The 16,155-nt window shown below is 41.8% G+C and overlaps 1 protein-coding gene across 1 annotated transcript in view; it reads left to right on the top strand.

Annotated features, from left to right (window-relative positions):
* abhd17b (abhydrolase domain containing 17B, depalmitoylase) overlaps positions 1–9,901 on the top strand; it is a 35,832-nt gene extending 25,931 nt beyond the window's left edge. Inside the window, exons 3-4 of the mRNA XM_060906737.1 lie at positions 2,052–2,231; positions 8,358–9,901. Coding sequence (XP_060762720.1) covers positions 2,052–2,231; positions 8,358–8,577 — 400 coding nt within the window. The 3' untranslated portion in view covers positions 8,578–9,901. The remainder of the gene's footprint in view (positions 1–2,051; positions 2,232–8,357) is intronic.
* Positions 9,902–16,155: the final 6,254 nt, after the last annotated feature.

Raw genomic sequence — 16,155 nt, 5'->3', positions numbered from 1 at the left:
AGTGGCCAACGGGGGCCTTCCTGTGTGGAGTTTGAATGGGTTTCCTGTGCAGTCCAAAGACATGCAGGTTGGGTTAATTGTTGGCTCTAAATTTGACCATTGGTGTGAACGGTGGGTTTGTCTGGCGACTTGTCCAGGGTGTACCCCGCCTCTCGCCCATAGTCAGCTGGGATAGGCTCCAGCTTGCCCAGGACCCTGCGCAGGATAAGCGGCTACATATAATCTGTGGTTGGTAGAAGAGAGCAATTGGACTTGCTTGAAGATTCTTGAAAACGTTTCGCCTCTCATTTGAAAGGCTTCCTCAGTTCTGTCTGACTAATGGGGAGTATCAAGTATTTATCCTCTCATGGATCATCATAGAATCCGAATGCTGATGGCTGCATTGTAGGTGGCTGATAAAAGATGTCATAGACACCCACCTCTGTTCGGTGATGCTCGTTTCAGGTTGACAAAAACTGATGACTGGATGACTTGTACCCCTTTTCCACCAAATCAGTTCCAGGGCTGGTTCGGGGCTGGTGCTGGTTCACAACTTGTTCAACTTGCAAGCCAGCTGAGAACCAGTTTGCTTTTCCATAGCTCGTGGTGCTAAGGGAAGCCACGTCCGTTACATCGCTGTATACGTCAGTTACGTTGCTACGTTTGCATAAACCTTGGCGCGAATATCGAAGCAAAAACACAGAAGCAGCAACAACAATAATGGATGACTTCGTTTGTACAGCTGCTGCTTCTTGTTGCTTAAAAATGGCGATCTTTCGCAGTCTTGTTATTGTTGGTCTTAACAACTCCCCCCGCTGACATAAGCGGTTCTTTCCTCTGGCCCAGCAGAGAGTTGGTGCTAGCCTGGAACCGGTTTTTCTGGCCCCAGAGCCAGTTCTTTGTCAGTGGAAACAGAAAACCTGGTTCCAAACTAAGCACTGGCCCCGAACCAGCCCTGGAACTGCTTTGGTGGAAAAGGGGCATGAGATTCTTCACAGATGTTTCTACGCACTTTGGGATGAGATCCCTTCGACTGGTGCAGGAGTACGAGAGGACTTCCAGAAAACTGGCAGACATCTTAGCCAGAGAGGATCGTTCATTTTTGTCAACCTGGAACGACCATCACGGAACAGAGGTGGGGGTCTAAGACATCTTTTATCAGCCACCTACAATGCAGCCATCAGCATTCTGATTCTATGATGATCCATGAGAGGATAAATACTGGATACTCCCTATTAGTCAGACAGAACTGAGGATGCCTTTCGGACGAGAGGCGAAACGTTTTCAAGAATCTTCAAGCAAGTCCAGTTGCTCTCTTCTACCAACCACAGATTACTATGTACCTGGATGACTGAGATTCTTCACAGATACGGCTACATATAATGGATGGATTGCCGGCACGTACATTTCTATGGAGAGGGAAAACCGGTTCCAAGAAAAGAAAAGCCGCAAAACTTCTTTTCAAAGGTGACCTTTCCGAGCGCGGGTGATCACCTGATGAGGATGAACAGTAAGACACATGTTTTTGCTTTATTCCCAAACCACAGTGACCAGACTCTCCATCCTGGTGCGTGAGTTACTGTGGGTTTTTGTGTATTTTATTGTACGCTGACTGACAGCATTCCTGAGTTAAGAAACCAAAACGAAGGTCATTGTGTGGCTTAAAAAAATTGTAATCACAACAGCCAAGAAGTTGATTTCTACTCAAATGTTGGGGGGGGTTAAATAGAATTCTATCGTTCTGGAAGATGGCAGATGATCGGACGTGAGCCGGTGCGGTGTGTTGAGCTGGATGACTAGCTGTTGTGTAACGTGGCAGCTATTTCTGTGACGGTCGGCTCAGTGTGATGTTTTGGCTTTTATTTGCGTGTCAACCACAGCGTTTGTCTACTGGGAGTCAACACTCATGATCCTGAGAGTCGGTAATTAATCCTCCTACTGACGTAGAGTAGGGTCAGTGGGCTTATTCATATTCACACAAGCGATTTGAGGAAGTAATGTTTTGTGGTTGCTTCATTTCTCAAGTAAGGTATTAGGGTCTGTGTTTTAACAGTTGCGTTTTCATTTCTCAGGTATGGCATCAGGCCAGAAAACGTGATCGTGTACGGACAGAGTATCGGGACGGTGCCGTCTGTGGATCTGGCCGCCCGTTACGAGAGCGCCGCAGTCATCCTGCACTCTCCACTCACCTCAGGCATGCGTGTGGCCTTCCCCGACACCAAGAAGACGTACTGCTTCGACGCCTTCCCTAAGTATGTCCCTCCTCAAGCTAAAAGCTGTGTGTGTATAGAGTTCTGTGCAAAAGTCTTAAGCACATGTAAAGAAATGTTGTCGACCAAAAATGGCTTACAGTATAATGAAATGAAGTGTTTTCAACATGGGAAATTAAAAAAAACCAACCACCTATAAACAGTAATCGGTAAGCCATAATAAATGAAACCAAGTCAATATTTGGTGTGAGACGACCCTTTGCTTTAGTCTTGGGTCCAATGAGTGCAGTTTTATAAGGAAATGTACTGAGCATCTTACGGAACCAGCCGCAGTTCTTCTGGATGCTGTCGCACTCGCTTCATTTCGCACCAAAACCCAGTAGCCTTCATTGGTTTTTTTTTCTTTTGTAATCTGAAAAGTGCTCCATTATGGAATGTACTGCTCACATTGTAAATCCCCCCCCCCCCAAGCACAAAATTTACAATGCAGGGCTGTGAAAGATCCGCGGAATTCCGCGAATTTGGCCGCCAAAAATATAATTTTAGTAAATCATCTAATTTTGCAATAACAAATTGGGGGGGGGTAGGGGTTGTTGTTGTCTACCGACCGCTAGTAGTCTCGTACAGCGAGTGTCACCGAGCCGGCGAGTCTGGGAAAGAGCCTACCGCAAATTCTTTCTGTAACGACATTTAATTTTTTTTTTTTTTTTTCTTTTGAGACAATGACCGACCGATTTACGGCATTTGTGCCATGCTTACAAACCATGGCGCGAGTCTTGTGTTCTTTTCGTTTTACCATTGTGCTCTTTAAACACGCTTTCGATAAACGGTTTTGAAAAGGAGAATTTCGCGGTATGTCCGCGTCACGGAGGGACATCGTTCAGAGGGAGGACGGTGAGACCGACGATGTCAGAAATATTGACGAGGAAAATGGCATCAAAAATCCATGGAATTGGCGATGGCTGGAGTTTAAAGCCGGTAGTGAATATCTCCATGAGCACATACGGAAGATAAAAGAACCGGGGAAAGCTTACCGCATCTTGTGCCATCAGAATGTGAAGTACGGTTCTGGTGGAAGAACGCGTTTGGTTGACCATGTTAAAAGAAAAAAAACATGCGGAATTGGTGAAATTGAAGCTGTTGAACTATAGATTACCAGGTAGACCATCTTGTTCACATTTATTATTCATGTAGTTTTAACTTATTGTTCATAATGTTCAGTGTTATCATGAATATGTAATGAAAGAGACCAAAAGAGCAAGGAAAAGCCATATAGAAAGAAAAGAGTAGGCTTTCTAAGCTGAAGAAACTGCTAACAGAGAAAAGGAAATAAATATAAATATTGACTTGTAAATAGTTTTTGACTAGAATCTGTCTAACATGAACAAGAGACATTTTGGTATTGAATCAGTTCAAAAACAAGAACATTAGTGACTATTATTTAATAGTCAGTCTAGAATTTCCCCCCTGGAAAAGACATTATGGGACCCAATGAACTGATGCAAATCGACACAAGAATATGAGTGAATTTACAATATGAGGTATGTTATTGATATATTTTCATCAAGTGAACCCTTATCAGTTAAAAGGTAAATCAGTTCAAATTGTATTATTTCAACATAACAGTTCAAATTAAATGGCATGGTTGAGAAAATATTTGCTTTCAGGAGATGCTTCAAATCTATCAATAGCAGGCATGTGATTTTTCCGCGAATTCGCGGAATTCCGCTTTTTTTCACCTCAAAATTTGAAATTTTTCCTTTTTTTTCGCTCAAATATCCGCATTCGTATCCTATTCGTTCCGACTTTCAGTAATTCCGTCATTGAGATGAAACGAGGTACGTGATTGGCCCATCGCTCTGTAACAACCAATGAACGCGCTTGTTAGATAGCTGTACGTAAGCTCGCTTCAAACGGAGTTGAAAGATGGCAGCCTCCGTGATCGAGCGTAAAGATGCAAATCGAGTTAAAGAAATCGACAGAATAGTGAAAAACAAGTTCCGCTGGGAATGGTTGGAGAAAGAGGTTGCTACAGACGGACATAATACCGTGAGACATTTGTTCAGGTCGGGGCGGATCGTCTCTCGCTCAGGGGGAGAGAGAGATGGCGTGCTTGCTGGAGGCCCCTCTACGCGTGAGTGTGTGTCGTTTGGTCACGAACAAACTCAGCTTTTTATGTGTGCGTTTTTTGTCCGACGTGGCAGAGCCGAGTGTGTTTGACAGGACATGGTTGTCTGGGTCGAGCTAGTCGGCTTTGTGTGTGTGTTTAGGGAGGCGAGAGGTTGGCTGACGGTCACCCGGAATGAGTTCACGTACCGGCGCGCTGAGAGGAAAGAGAGAAGGAGATGCTGTTCGTCGTTTAGTCCGCGGAAATATTTCCACTTTGGGTGTAAAATGACTGGAACATTTGCTCAGGGAACAGACCCAACACCAGATTTAGCTCCTGAGTTAGCACGGCTTGCTAGTAGCAGTGAAGTTCTGTTACTTTACACTCAGGCTTGTTGCTACTTAGCCATGTAACTAGCAGGAGCTTTAACGCACCGCTTAAACAAGTCTGTCAAGGCCATTTATTTATAATTTAATCCTATTTTGGAGCATGTATAGCTTCTTCTGGCTACATAGAAAGTCAAAATATGTGTTGCAGCTGCCTGCTCTGGCTAACAGGCTAAGTGAAAGTGAGCGCTGCGCAGCTGGAAACGCCCCCTGTCCTGTTGCTCCACCGCGCTGATGAAGAGGAAATCTGTTGCACTGAAGACCAAACCGCTCCATAAGGCATATAGAGTGCACTAGAGAGACTACAGGGGCCCCCTGTGTAGGGCACTTGTATAAGAAGGAGGAAGTGATTTGGGATTGAGCCTTCAGTGTGTGTATATGGAGGCTACTATATAAAGTTAGTTTCGTTTTAGAGAAGTGTCAACATCATCTTGACCAGTGTTATCAGCCAGGTTGTTAAATTTATTTTTTAAATTATTTTTAAAAAAAAGTATGATAATTATGAATGAATGAACTTAAATTTACAACCAATGTAGATACATTACATTATTTACACATTACCGTGATATCTAAGGCATAATTAACAATTTACAGCAATAAAAAAAAATTAAGGGCAGCACGGTGGTGTAGCAGTCAGCACTGTCGCCTCACAGCAAGAAGGTCCGGGTTTGAGCCCTGTGGCCGGCGAGGGCCTTTCTGTGCGGAGTTTGCATGTTCTCCCCGTGTCCGCGTGGGTTTCCTCCGGGTGCTCCGGTTTCCCCCACAGTCCAAAGACATGCAGGTTAGGTTAACTGGTGACTCTAAATTGACCGTAGGTGTGAATGTGAGTGTGAATGGTTGTCTGTGTCTGTCAGCCCTGTGATGACCTGGCGACTTGTCCAGGGTGTACCCCGCCTTTCAGAAATATGAGTAGAAATATTAGAGATATTGGCTTCTTCACAGACTTCTGATTGGATTGAATGGATTCAGCGAACACATTTTTTTGTGAATGTTGTTTAGTGAAAGTGATTTTTATTCTTGCATATGAAAATCCTCAAGTGAGTGAACACTGTACAGTTCTGTAGGAGTCAATTTCACAGGAAACTTTTTTTTTTTTTTTTTTTGTCCGGACGTGTTTTGTTTACATTTTGAGATTTCTAAAACCTTTTTATCGTCTCATATGATAAAACATTATCAGTTCTACCTTGCATTTCAAATTTTGACTACTTTGGTTCATTGACTACTTTGTCCCCCCACCAGGGCGCTGCCCTGGACCAGCTGGGGGCCTGTGGCCCAGGGCTCGAAATTAACTTTTTTTCTTTGTGTCCCCCAGTGGTCCCGAATTCTGTGTTGTATTGTCCCGAATGGAAGCAATAGTGTCCCCATTTTTTTCTTCTCTGAAATAACCAGTGGTTAATATTATCATATGAAGTTACTATTATATTTGTAACTATGCGATTTTGAACCCTTTATATCATTTTTACAATAAGTCACAAGACACAAGCGACACATATCCTATACATCATCTACTTCAAAATTAGTTATTGCATTTTCAGTTTATTAAACTTTGGCGATCTCACTGTATGAATAGATACCCGTTTATTTAAAGGGGCCAGCTAGCTCATTCAGAAAATGTTTCAACTCCCTACATCTGCAGTACACTTTAGTTGAAAATAAGTCCCCTTTTATTGTCCAGGGTGTACCCCGCCTTTTGCCCGTAGTCAGCTGGGATAGGCTCCAGCTTGCCTGCGGCCCTGTAGAACAGGATAAAGCAGCTACAGATGATGAGATGAGACCGTTATCCATTTTATGAACTTTCCGTTATCCATTTTATGAACTTTTCGCTGCCGAAACGTGGGTGGAACATCAGCATAGTGGCAGGTCCGAGCCTAGTTGTGCTGCTGACTGACTAAACTTTCTGAACTAGAAAGACACCAAGAAAACTCACTTATTCTGTTGAACGGTATCTTCCATCAATATCATCCACATCATTCCTGTTGTATTTTATAACGTGTCTAACAGTGTTCATTAAGTTCATTCAGTTGCTAGCGTTGCCTGCAGACCAGGCGATGACACTTTGGATCCTGAAGGTCCCGGAGACGTTATGTCTGGGCTTTCAGTTTCTTCCCCGCGGTCGGTCCGCTTCAACCACTTCAGCATTTTTGTTCTGGCAAGAGTCGGCGCAGCGTGTGCGCTAGCAATTCCATTCCAAGTCCATATAACGCGGACTCCGGCCGAAAATTCTAGAACAGAATGCGCTGCTCTGTAGCCTACGGATGCAGGTGCATCGAAAGTGTAGCTACTATGTATTTTTCGCTGTTAACGTTTTAAAATTAAAATTGACAAATTAGGTGAATGTCTACGTATGTGTTACGGCTTTGTAAATAATATTAATGTAGAACTTTTTTTCTAGATCTGTTTTTTTTTTTTTCCATTGTCCCGGGATTGTCCCAGATATGATGATTTTGTGTCCTGATGATATTTTTTATGGTCCCCGGGACATCGGGACACCGTTAGTTTCGAGCGCTGCTGTGGCCCCCAGACCCCCGGCTAAAGTTTTCAGATAATTTCACCAGCCCCAAATCACATCCCTGCAATAGACACAAAATCTGTTCAGCTTCTGGGGCCCTGCGGCCCCCAGACCCCCTGCTAAAATTGTTTCCTCGGATTTTGTCATTTCTATTTCACAGTCCTGAAAATGTAATGGAGGGGAAAGTTTGGAACTCAAATGTTTTTGTCAGTCATAATAGAAATCTATAACAAAGTTTGTATGGGATATATAATGTATAAAAAAAAAAAAAAAAAAAAAGGGTTGCCGAAGACGTTCGTTTTTTAATAGTTCTTGTAGGGCTGCACAATTAATCGAATTTAATCGAAAATCGCGATTTTGGCTGCCACGATTAAATTAAATGAAAATCGCGATTTATTTCCATTTAAAACGCGAGCTCTGCTGTATATCTGATCAAGCACTTTTTGACCAATACTCCGCCAAACCATTAGGGGCGAACCGACGCATGTAAGGTTTCATTACTCCGCCTAAATAAGCAAGCAAGCCAAGTGCAGTGTTGCCAGATTGGGCGGTTTTAAGTGCATTTTGGTGGGTTTTGAACATATTTTGGGCTGGAAAACACCAGCAGCATCTGGCAACACTGGCCAAGTGCGCAGAGCTTCAGTGCAGCGGTTTCTTCTTCAAGGGGTGATGGCGTGAGAGTAGGTAACAGATTGAGGTGAGAGAGAAAAGCTAACTATGTCGGAACAACAGACTATTTAGCACTGGAGGCAATGTTGTGACCTGCCTTCGCTCATGTTTAAAGCCAGAGCATGTTGATAGGCTGGTCTTTTCTAGCTAAAAACTTGTAGGCCTCAGTATAATGCTATGTAATTGTTGCAATTGAGTTTTCAGTTCCTTCATCCTTTGGTAATTTCTTGGATAAATTTCATTTGGAAATCAGAATTTCTCTTTTAAATTTCATTCTGCACTGAAAGCTGTTCATATTGTTTGTTTGAATATAGTGAAATAAAATTTAAGTGATTTCCCTAACATCAAGAATAATCGTGATTAATAATCGCGATTACAGTTTTGATCAAGATAATCGTGCTTATCATTTTTTCCATAATCATGCAGCCCTAAGTTCTTGTATATAAAGCATCGTGAGAAAACGGTGTCACTTTAGTGTGTTTCTGTCCATCCCGCAGCATCGACAAGATCTCGAAGGTGACCTCACCAGTGCTGGTGATCCACGGCACGGAGGACGAGGTGATCGACTTCTCGCATGGCCTGGCTCTGTACGAGCGCTGTCAGAGGCCCGTGGAGCCGCTGTGGGTGGAGGGCGCCGGGCACAACGATGTCGAGCTGTACGGCCAGTACCTCGAGAGACTGAAACAGTTCGTCAGCCACGAGCTCGTCAACCTGTAGGACTGTGACCAGACAGGAAAGAGAAGCGCATGCACAGCTGCTGAATGCATCTCACATACTGATGACTGGGAACTCCACGACAGGTTTAGCTCCACCCACTTATCCAAACCATTTAAAAAAAAAAAACAGACCAAGCCGAGGAGTGACGCAGAGACCGCCTTTTCAAGTGTGTGTAAGAGAGGGGATGGGTGACGGAGACGGAACATGATCACTACCTCTGCGTTCTGGTTGGGAGGAGATATGCATTTTTAAGCAGCAGCGGTAGCATGACGTGTTCGGATTTTTTTTTAAATATCCCATAATTCCTTTCAGCACATGTTCAGGTGGCCAAAACTGACACTGCAGCTCCAGTGTTTTGGTTTGGGGTTGGGGTTTTTTTCATATAAATATATAAACACACGATCATCCTGGTGTCCTAAGCTGTGATGAAACTCTGTCCTCGTGCTGGAGTACACACTGGCCTGCACAATTTAGTGTTCCTCGCACACTTCAGCTAATTAACTGTGCTTCCTGAGTTGTGTGTTTTGAGCAGGGAAACACTAAAATGTCTCAGACCAGAGTTGGAAACCACTTTTTTTTTTTTTTTTTTTTTAAATGAAATGCTGTGATCTTGGATCATGCCTCGTATCGGTGTTCACACCAAAACCCTCAACCTTAACACTGCTCTCTTCTCTTCCATTTCTGTGTAAAACTCACTGTGTACTGCAGCTTAGTGTATGCAGCCGCTTTGTACGAACTCTCAGGTTGACTTTTGGAAACCGTGAACGCTGCATGATTTTGGGTGACCACTTAGAAATTCCGGGTGCGTTTTATTTTTTTGCAAAATATTGTTTTGAAACTGTGAACGCTGCACACTTGGTTTGATTTTTGAATCCTTCAATGCTGTACGCCCGCCCGTCAGTGCACAACAGAAATGCTCCTTATGATCGTGAACGGTACGCTAAGGGAGCGTTGGAAGAACAAACGGAAGACTCGGGACACCTGCTTTCAGCTGATAACCATCGTGTTTATCAGATCCGTCCTCGTGCTGACGTGACCCAAGTGTGTGGTTTTTGTTTATTCAGTGTAAGTGCAGTTAAATAGTATTTCATAGGGCTTTATTTCATAAAGATAAAATGCACTGACTGATTTAAAACTCCTCAACCACTTGTGAGGGATTAGCAGACAGGAAGTCTTTCAGCTGTGTTCAGGTCGATGGTACGAGAGTCCGCAGGAACTGTGTGCTGATTGGATCATGCCATGGGGTTTCTGTAGGTGTCGCTGCACCATTCTAGGTGATTATATTTAAAGATAAAATGCTGAATAAATACTGACTGTTCGTAAATATCTTTTGTGCGACTTTTTTTTCATCTTAATGCTAACAATGTAGATGAATATTACTAATTATTGTTTTATTTTTATATATAAATTTTATTTTTATATATATTATATATATTTATATATATAAAATTTATTTTTTATATAAAAAATATATAAATTTATATATATATATATATATATATATATATATATATATATATATATATATATATATAAAATATAAAAAATAAATAAAAAATTTTATATATGTTTTGTTTTTGGTGTTTGGGTCCCCCCCCCCCCCCCCCCCCCCAAAAAAAAAAGTTCCTATGCTCTTAATGATAGCTCTAATAAAAGATGAGGGGAAATGATGCACTACGCATGGGGGAGGGACTTGTGAAGGAACTTTTGTTAAATCTTCACTTACATTTGAGGGTGTGTAGGTTTTTTTTTTTTTTTTTTTTTTTTTTTTTTCCTTCCTTCCCCCTCCTTTAAAAATGCTAGCACATGAATGTAGATGTCTTTCCAGCACCTCCATCCAGCCATTATCCGTAACCACTTATCCTTTGCAAGGTCCGGGGCAAGCTGGAGCTTATCCCAGCTGGCTATGGGCAAGAGGCGGGGTACACCCTGGACAAGTCATCACAGGGCTGACACCCAGACAACCAACCATTCTCACACTCATTCACACCTACGGTCAATTTTACAGCCACCAATTAGCTTAACCTGCATGTCCTTTGGACTGTGGAGGAAACCGGAGCACCCGCAGGAGCTCCGGTTTCCTCTGGGGAGAACCTTCGTCAGTTACTGGGCTCAAACCCAGAACCTTCTTGCTGTGAGGCAACAGTGCTAACCACTAGACCATGTAAATATGGGCTGATTCAGGCAGGCAGTGAGAGCTAGAGAATTGAAATGACACGCCAAGTCGTCTGACTTATCGAACACGCTTGTATGGCCTGACTTTCTACAAATATCTTAAAGGCTCAGCTTTTTTTTTTTTTTTTTTCCCCCACCAAAACCAGCTCATAGGCTGTGAGCTGGTTTTGGTGGAAAAAAAAATGCTGTGGTTCTCCTGTTTCAGGCTGTTCTAGTTTGGTGGAGGAGTGGGTGGCGGGAGAACGACAGGATTTCAGCTCTTACTCACTTAATATTCATGACATGTAAACGTGTTACCTCTGATTGGCTAACAGCACTGTGACGCTACCTCCAGTGGGTCAGAACAAGCGGATGTGGGTGTCTCTGTTAAAACTGTTTTGATTGGCTATTATGGTCTCGACATCGATGTTTTGATCAATAACAATGTAGATAACACGAATTTTACATCACATTCAACGAGATTAAAGATGGCGACTTACAAATAATGTGTAAACATCGTTGGAGTTAAGTTTGAACAGCATGAAGGAACATACCCCAACCCCCCGAAATTAATTAAAAAAAAATTCTCAACGGATTTGGCATAATATAAAAAGGTCTTTTTTTTTTTTTTTTTTTTTTTTTTTAAACTCAAAGTGGAAAACTCTCATCCCTGCCTAGCTTGTGACCATGTCATGCATGCTACCGTGGAGAATATGAACATGCTATTTTGTAACACAAGCCTTCGAACAAAGTTCATGTTTTACTTGCAGCTTGTGAGCTAGTGGTCGAAAGATCCAGGTATTTAAAACAACCTCGAAGCAAAACCACTACTGAAGGCACCAAAGTTTGAAAAGTCACTGTGGTTGAAATGACCAGAACACAGTACTAACATCGCATTATGTTTCGCTGGTGGTGTTCCAAAGATAAATTCCAACCATTTCTTCTTCAGCTCGTCTATCTTGGCCAAGAAATGCAACGTTGACGTGTTACTGCCACAAATAACACAGGCACGAACTTGTCCAGACATGTTTTCAGCTTGCTGTTAAGTCCTCTTTGTTAGCTACTGACGAGATGGGCTCTGCTATCTCTCCTCGCGCTTAAATCCGAACTTCCTTCCTGTGGGTGGTCACAAGCCAAGGTGGGCGAGGCCATGAATACTAATTTTCGAAGTGACGTAACTTCGTATGGCTTTTTCTGATCCGCTCGTTTTTCCAACTATTTTCTTTCATAAGCTAATACAGGGAATGGGAGTAGAATTACATTTTCGCATGCATATGCAACTCGGAGTGAACGATGGTATTTCAAAAAGAGCCAGTATTAAACATTTTTGGTGGAAGGGCACTTTTAAGTTGATCAAAGTTCTTCTGATTGGAGAGCGTGTATCAACTTGGCACTTTTGTAATCAAGGTTAAGACCGGATCTTAAAGAGGAACTGAAGGCTTTTTTTTTTTAATTAAAATTCTCTCATTTTATTAAATGTCAGAATGCATCTTTGATTAGCCATTTTGTCACTGCTAGAGCAAGTTGAGTGTTTGAAATATGCTCTGTAATATCAGTCCATATGTCAAAGCAATGGCTGTAAATGAGATTCGTTGAGACCTGTGTGAGACGTTGTAGGACGGAAGTAAAACATACAGCGGAAATCCAAGTGGCCAACGTTGTCAAGACGCGCACGCCCTCTTTCAAATGCTGATGTAATCAGGCCGGAAGTTTTCCCTGTGTCCGAAATCACTCACTATATAGTGGGGACGCCATTTTGTAGTGCTGTCCGAAACCTTAGTGAGGATTATGTGGGAAATGCACTCGGTTTAATGCGTTATTATTTTGAAAACCCACCAGCCGCCTGATCGGCACATTTTAATTGTGCCACAGTGATGTACATACTAGCGCAACGGACTAGTCCTTATCCTGTCGTCTTTCCAATTCTTCTCTACTCCACGTTGGTTCGAAGTCTTACGGAATAATCTCCATCACTGATGAAGCTGGCAAATCTTGAAATTAACCTAAATTGGAATGATCTGGATGCTGTGTAAACAGTTTTTCAAAATGGCGGCACGGACACGTCACGTTTGAAGTCTCGCGCAAGTCTCGTGAAGATCGCACGGATAACTGAAAAGGCCGATGAGTATATTTAATTGCAATTAGTTGTCCATACAAGTCACGATATATAAGGTTATTAAAACCGAAAACGTAATTGACTAATGCGTTTAATTAAAAAATAAAGCAAGTTTTAAAAATGACTTCAGTTCCCCTTTTAAAGGTAACCCTATGACCTACTCTCTGTAGAGCCTGATAAAACTCTTCCTCAAACAATAGAAATAACTCTTTGCAACCATGTTGAGCAGTAAAGCATCTCGGCATGCAGAACATGTCCAACCTTGAGGTGGATGAGCTCCAACAGCAGGACCAATCAAAGTTTCTCTCCTTATGAACTTTATACAGCTGATACGCAGGGTTGTTGGTGAAGCTCTGCGCTTTGGTACATTGAGCCTTTCAGTATATTCATTAATAATAGTCTTTTACTCTAAGCTGTAGACCAGGAAGTGTGTATATATTTAATGATTTATGTAAACATTTTAAGCTGATAAAGCTAACGAACTGTTGCTTCTTGATTCCATAGGCTGATAACGGTGACATTTTCTGCGTTTTATTTAGTATTTTTGAAAGGAGTCTCCAGTGTCAGTACGACACTCAACTGAAGCTGTATGCAGTCAGTAAAACCGTGCAAACAGTACATGGCTAGAGATTAAGATGTTACACAGTGGTGTACTTGCAGTGGTGTGAGCGGGGGAAACCAGAGGAAACCCACGTGGAGGCCACTGGACTCGAACCCAGAACCTTCGTGCTGTGAGGTGACCGTGCTAACCACCATGCTGCCCCAACGCAACCATGTGCTTGGTGTCTTGTTGGATTTTTTTTTCTCAAATTTATTTAAATTCATCAATTCAGTTATATTTGAAAAGTAAATCCAAGTATTAAAAGTCTACACACACCGTTAAAATGATGAGGTTTTTCTGACGTAAAAAAAAAAAAGAGACCATGATAAATCATTTCAAAACTTTTCCCATCTTGCATGTGACCTCTAACCTGTACAATTCAATTGAAAAACAAAAATCTGTTAGGGGGGGGAAAAAACAAACATACAATAAGCCGGTTGCGTAAGTATGCACACCCTTAAGCTAATACTTTGTTGAAGTACCTTTTGATTTTAATTCCAGCATTCAGTCTTTTTGGGTTCACACCTGCCATCAATGAAAATGACTCTGATTAACCCCAAATAAAGTTCAGACATTTACTCAGTTGCGTCCTCCAGCAAAAGCAATGGTTCGCAGAGCGCTTACGAAGCATCAAATTGTTGAAAGGTAGCAGTCAGGAGAAGGGGATAAAAACATTTCCACGGCATTAGATATACCATGAAGCACAGTGAAGACTGTCATCAAGAAGTGGAGAAAATATGGGACCACAGTGATGTTACCGAGAACTGAACGTCCCTCCAAAATTGATGAAAAGATAAGATGAAAACTGGTCAGGGAGGCTGCCGAGAGGTCGACAGCAACACTGAAGGAGCTGCAGGAATTTCTGGCAAGTGCTGGTTGTGTACTACATGTGACAGCAATCTCCCGTATTCTCCATCTGTCTGGATTATGAGGTAGGGTCAAAGAAAAACATCCAGGCCCGGCTAAATTTAGCAAAAAAAAAAATACTATCAACTCCCCCAAAAGCATGTGAGAAAATGTGTTATGGTCTGATGAAACCAAGATTGAACTTTCTGGCCACAATTCCAAAAGGTATGTTTGGTGCAAAAACAACTCTGCGCATCACCAAAAGAACCCCATACCCACGGTGAAGCATGGTGGTGGCAGCATCATATTTTGGGTTGTTTTTCTTCAGCTGGAACAGGGGCTTTAGTCAAGGTGGAGGGAATTATGAACAGTTCTAAATACCAGTCAGTTTTGGCCCAAAATCTTCAGGTGTCTGCTAGAAAGCTGAAGATGAAGAGGAATTTCATCTTTCAGCATGACAATGACCCCCAAAAAGTTTTGGAACAGCCCAGCCAGAGTCCAGACCTAAATCCAATTGAAAATCTGTGGGGTGACCTGAAGAGGGCTGTGCACAAGAGACGTCCTCGCAATCTGACAGATTTAGAGCGCTTTTACAAGGAAGAGTGGGCAAATATTGCCAAGTCTAGATGTGGCAGGCTGATAGACGCCGACCCAAAAAGACTGAATGCTGTAATTAAATCAAAAGGTGCTTCAACAAAGTATTAGTTTAAGGGTATGCACACTTCTGCAACCAGCTTATTGTACTTTTTTTTTTGTTTTTTGTTTTTTTTTTCTAGTTAACAGATGTTTTTCAGTTGAATTGTATAGGTCACGTTAAAGGTGGGAAAAGTTTTGAAATTATCTTTTTTTTTTTCTCTGATGTAAAAAAAAAAAAAAATCATTTTAACAGGGTGTGTACACTTTTTATAGCCACTGTACATGTATTGAATTTGTAATGTTAGAAACTAAAATGATAAAAATGCCCAGAGAGATTCTCTGTACACTATGTAAAAATGTCACATTTGTTGCATGATATTTTCAATTACTAAATGAGAAGTTTCCTTTACAAAGAAAATCAGTGTGTAGCTGCAATAGATCAGCAGCAAAGTGTGTGTGTGTGTGTGTGTGTGTGGTTTAGTCTTTTCCCGCCACGGTCACGCTATGCTAATCTAATCCAGCTAACTGAGGCGTTCAGGAGACTTTAATTTGCTAGTTTGTATTCCGATGTCGTCTTAGGATTTGGGTTTGAATTAAACGCTGTTGAATAAAATCCAGGAGCTGGGACTTTTTTTTTTCTCTCCTCTTTTGAAAATTTGTGTTTTGTAAATGACCCATTCTTGTCATGAATGTGAGCAAAACTTCCCCGAAATGACCCACATTCCCACACACTTATTTTCTTGCGGATACTACAAAAAAAAAAAAGTTATGACTCAACTCAATCCTCTGGTGAAAGTTGAAGTACGGATTAAAGCAGGAAAGAATTCACAAAAGGAAGAAAAGATGTCTACTTCAAACTATAGGCTTGGAAAATACTCAAGTATGACATTTCATACATGTCAACCTATACGGAATGTCCGTATTTTATACGGATTTGATTCAATAAACATAGTATACGGGCGTACAAATAGTTATACGGATTCTTTAAAAAAACTTCAATATTTATTTAGAGCTATAATCAATTCCCACGATGATAAGAGTACATAACATTTACAAATGTACTGTACACCACAAAAAGCACACACAGCCAGTAAAGAGTCTTATGAAATCGCGCGTTATCTTGTGGTAGCGAGACTTCGTTCCACTTTTGATCATGCGCACACCGCATTGCGAGAATCCCGCCAACCGGGAAGTAATATTTTGTTTGAAATGCGTATTTCCACCT

Source organism: Neoarius graeffei, chromosome 24 (genome assembly GCF_027579695.1).
Source record: "Neoarius graeffei isolate fNeoGra1 chromosome 24, fNeoGra1.pri, whole genome shotgun sequence".
Lineage (NCBI taxonomy): Eukaryota > Metazoa > Chordata > Actinopteri > Siluriformes > Ariidae > Neoarius > Neoarius graeffei.
This window is presented reverse-complemented; position numbering and strand designations above follow the sequence as displayed.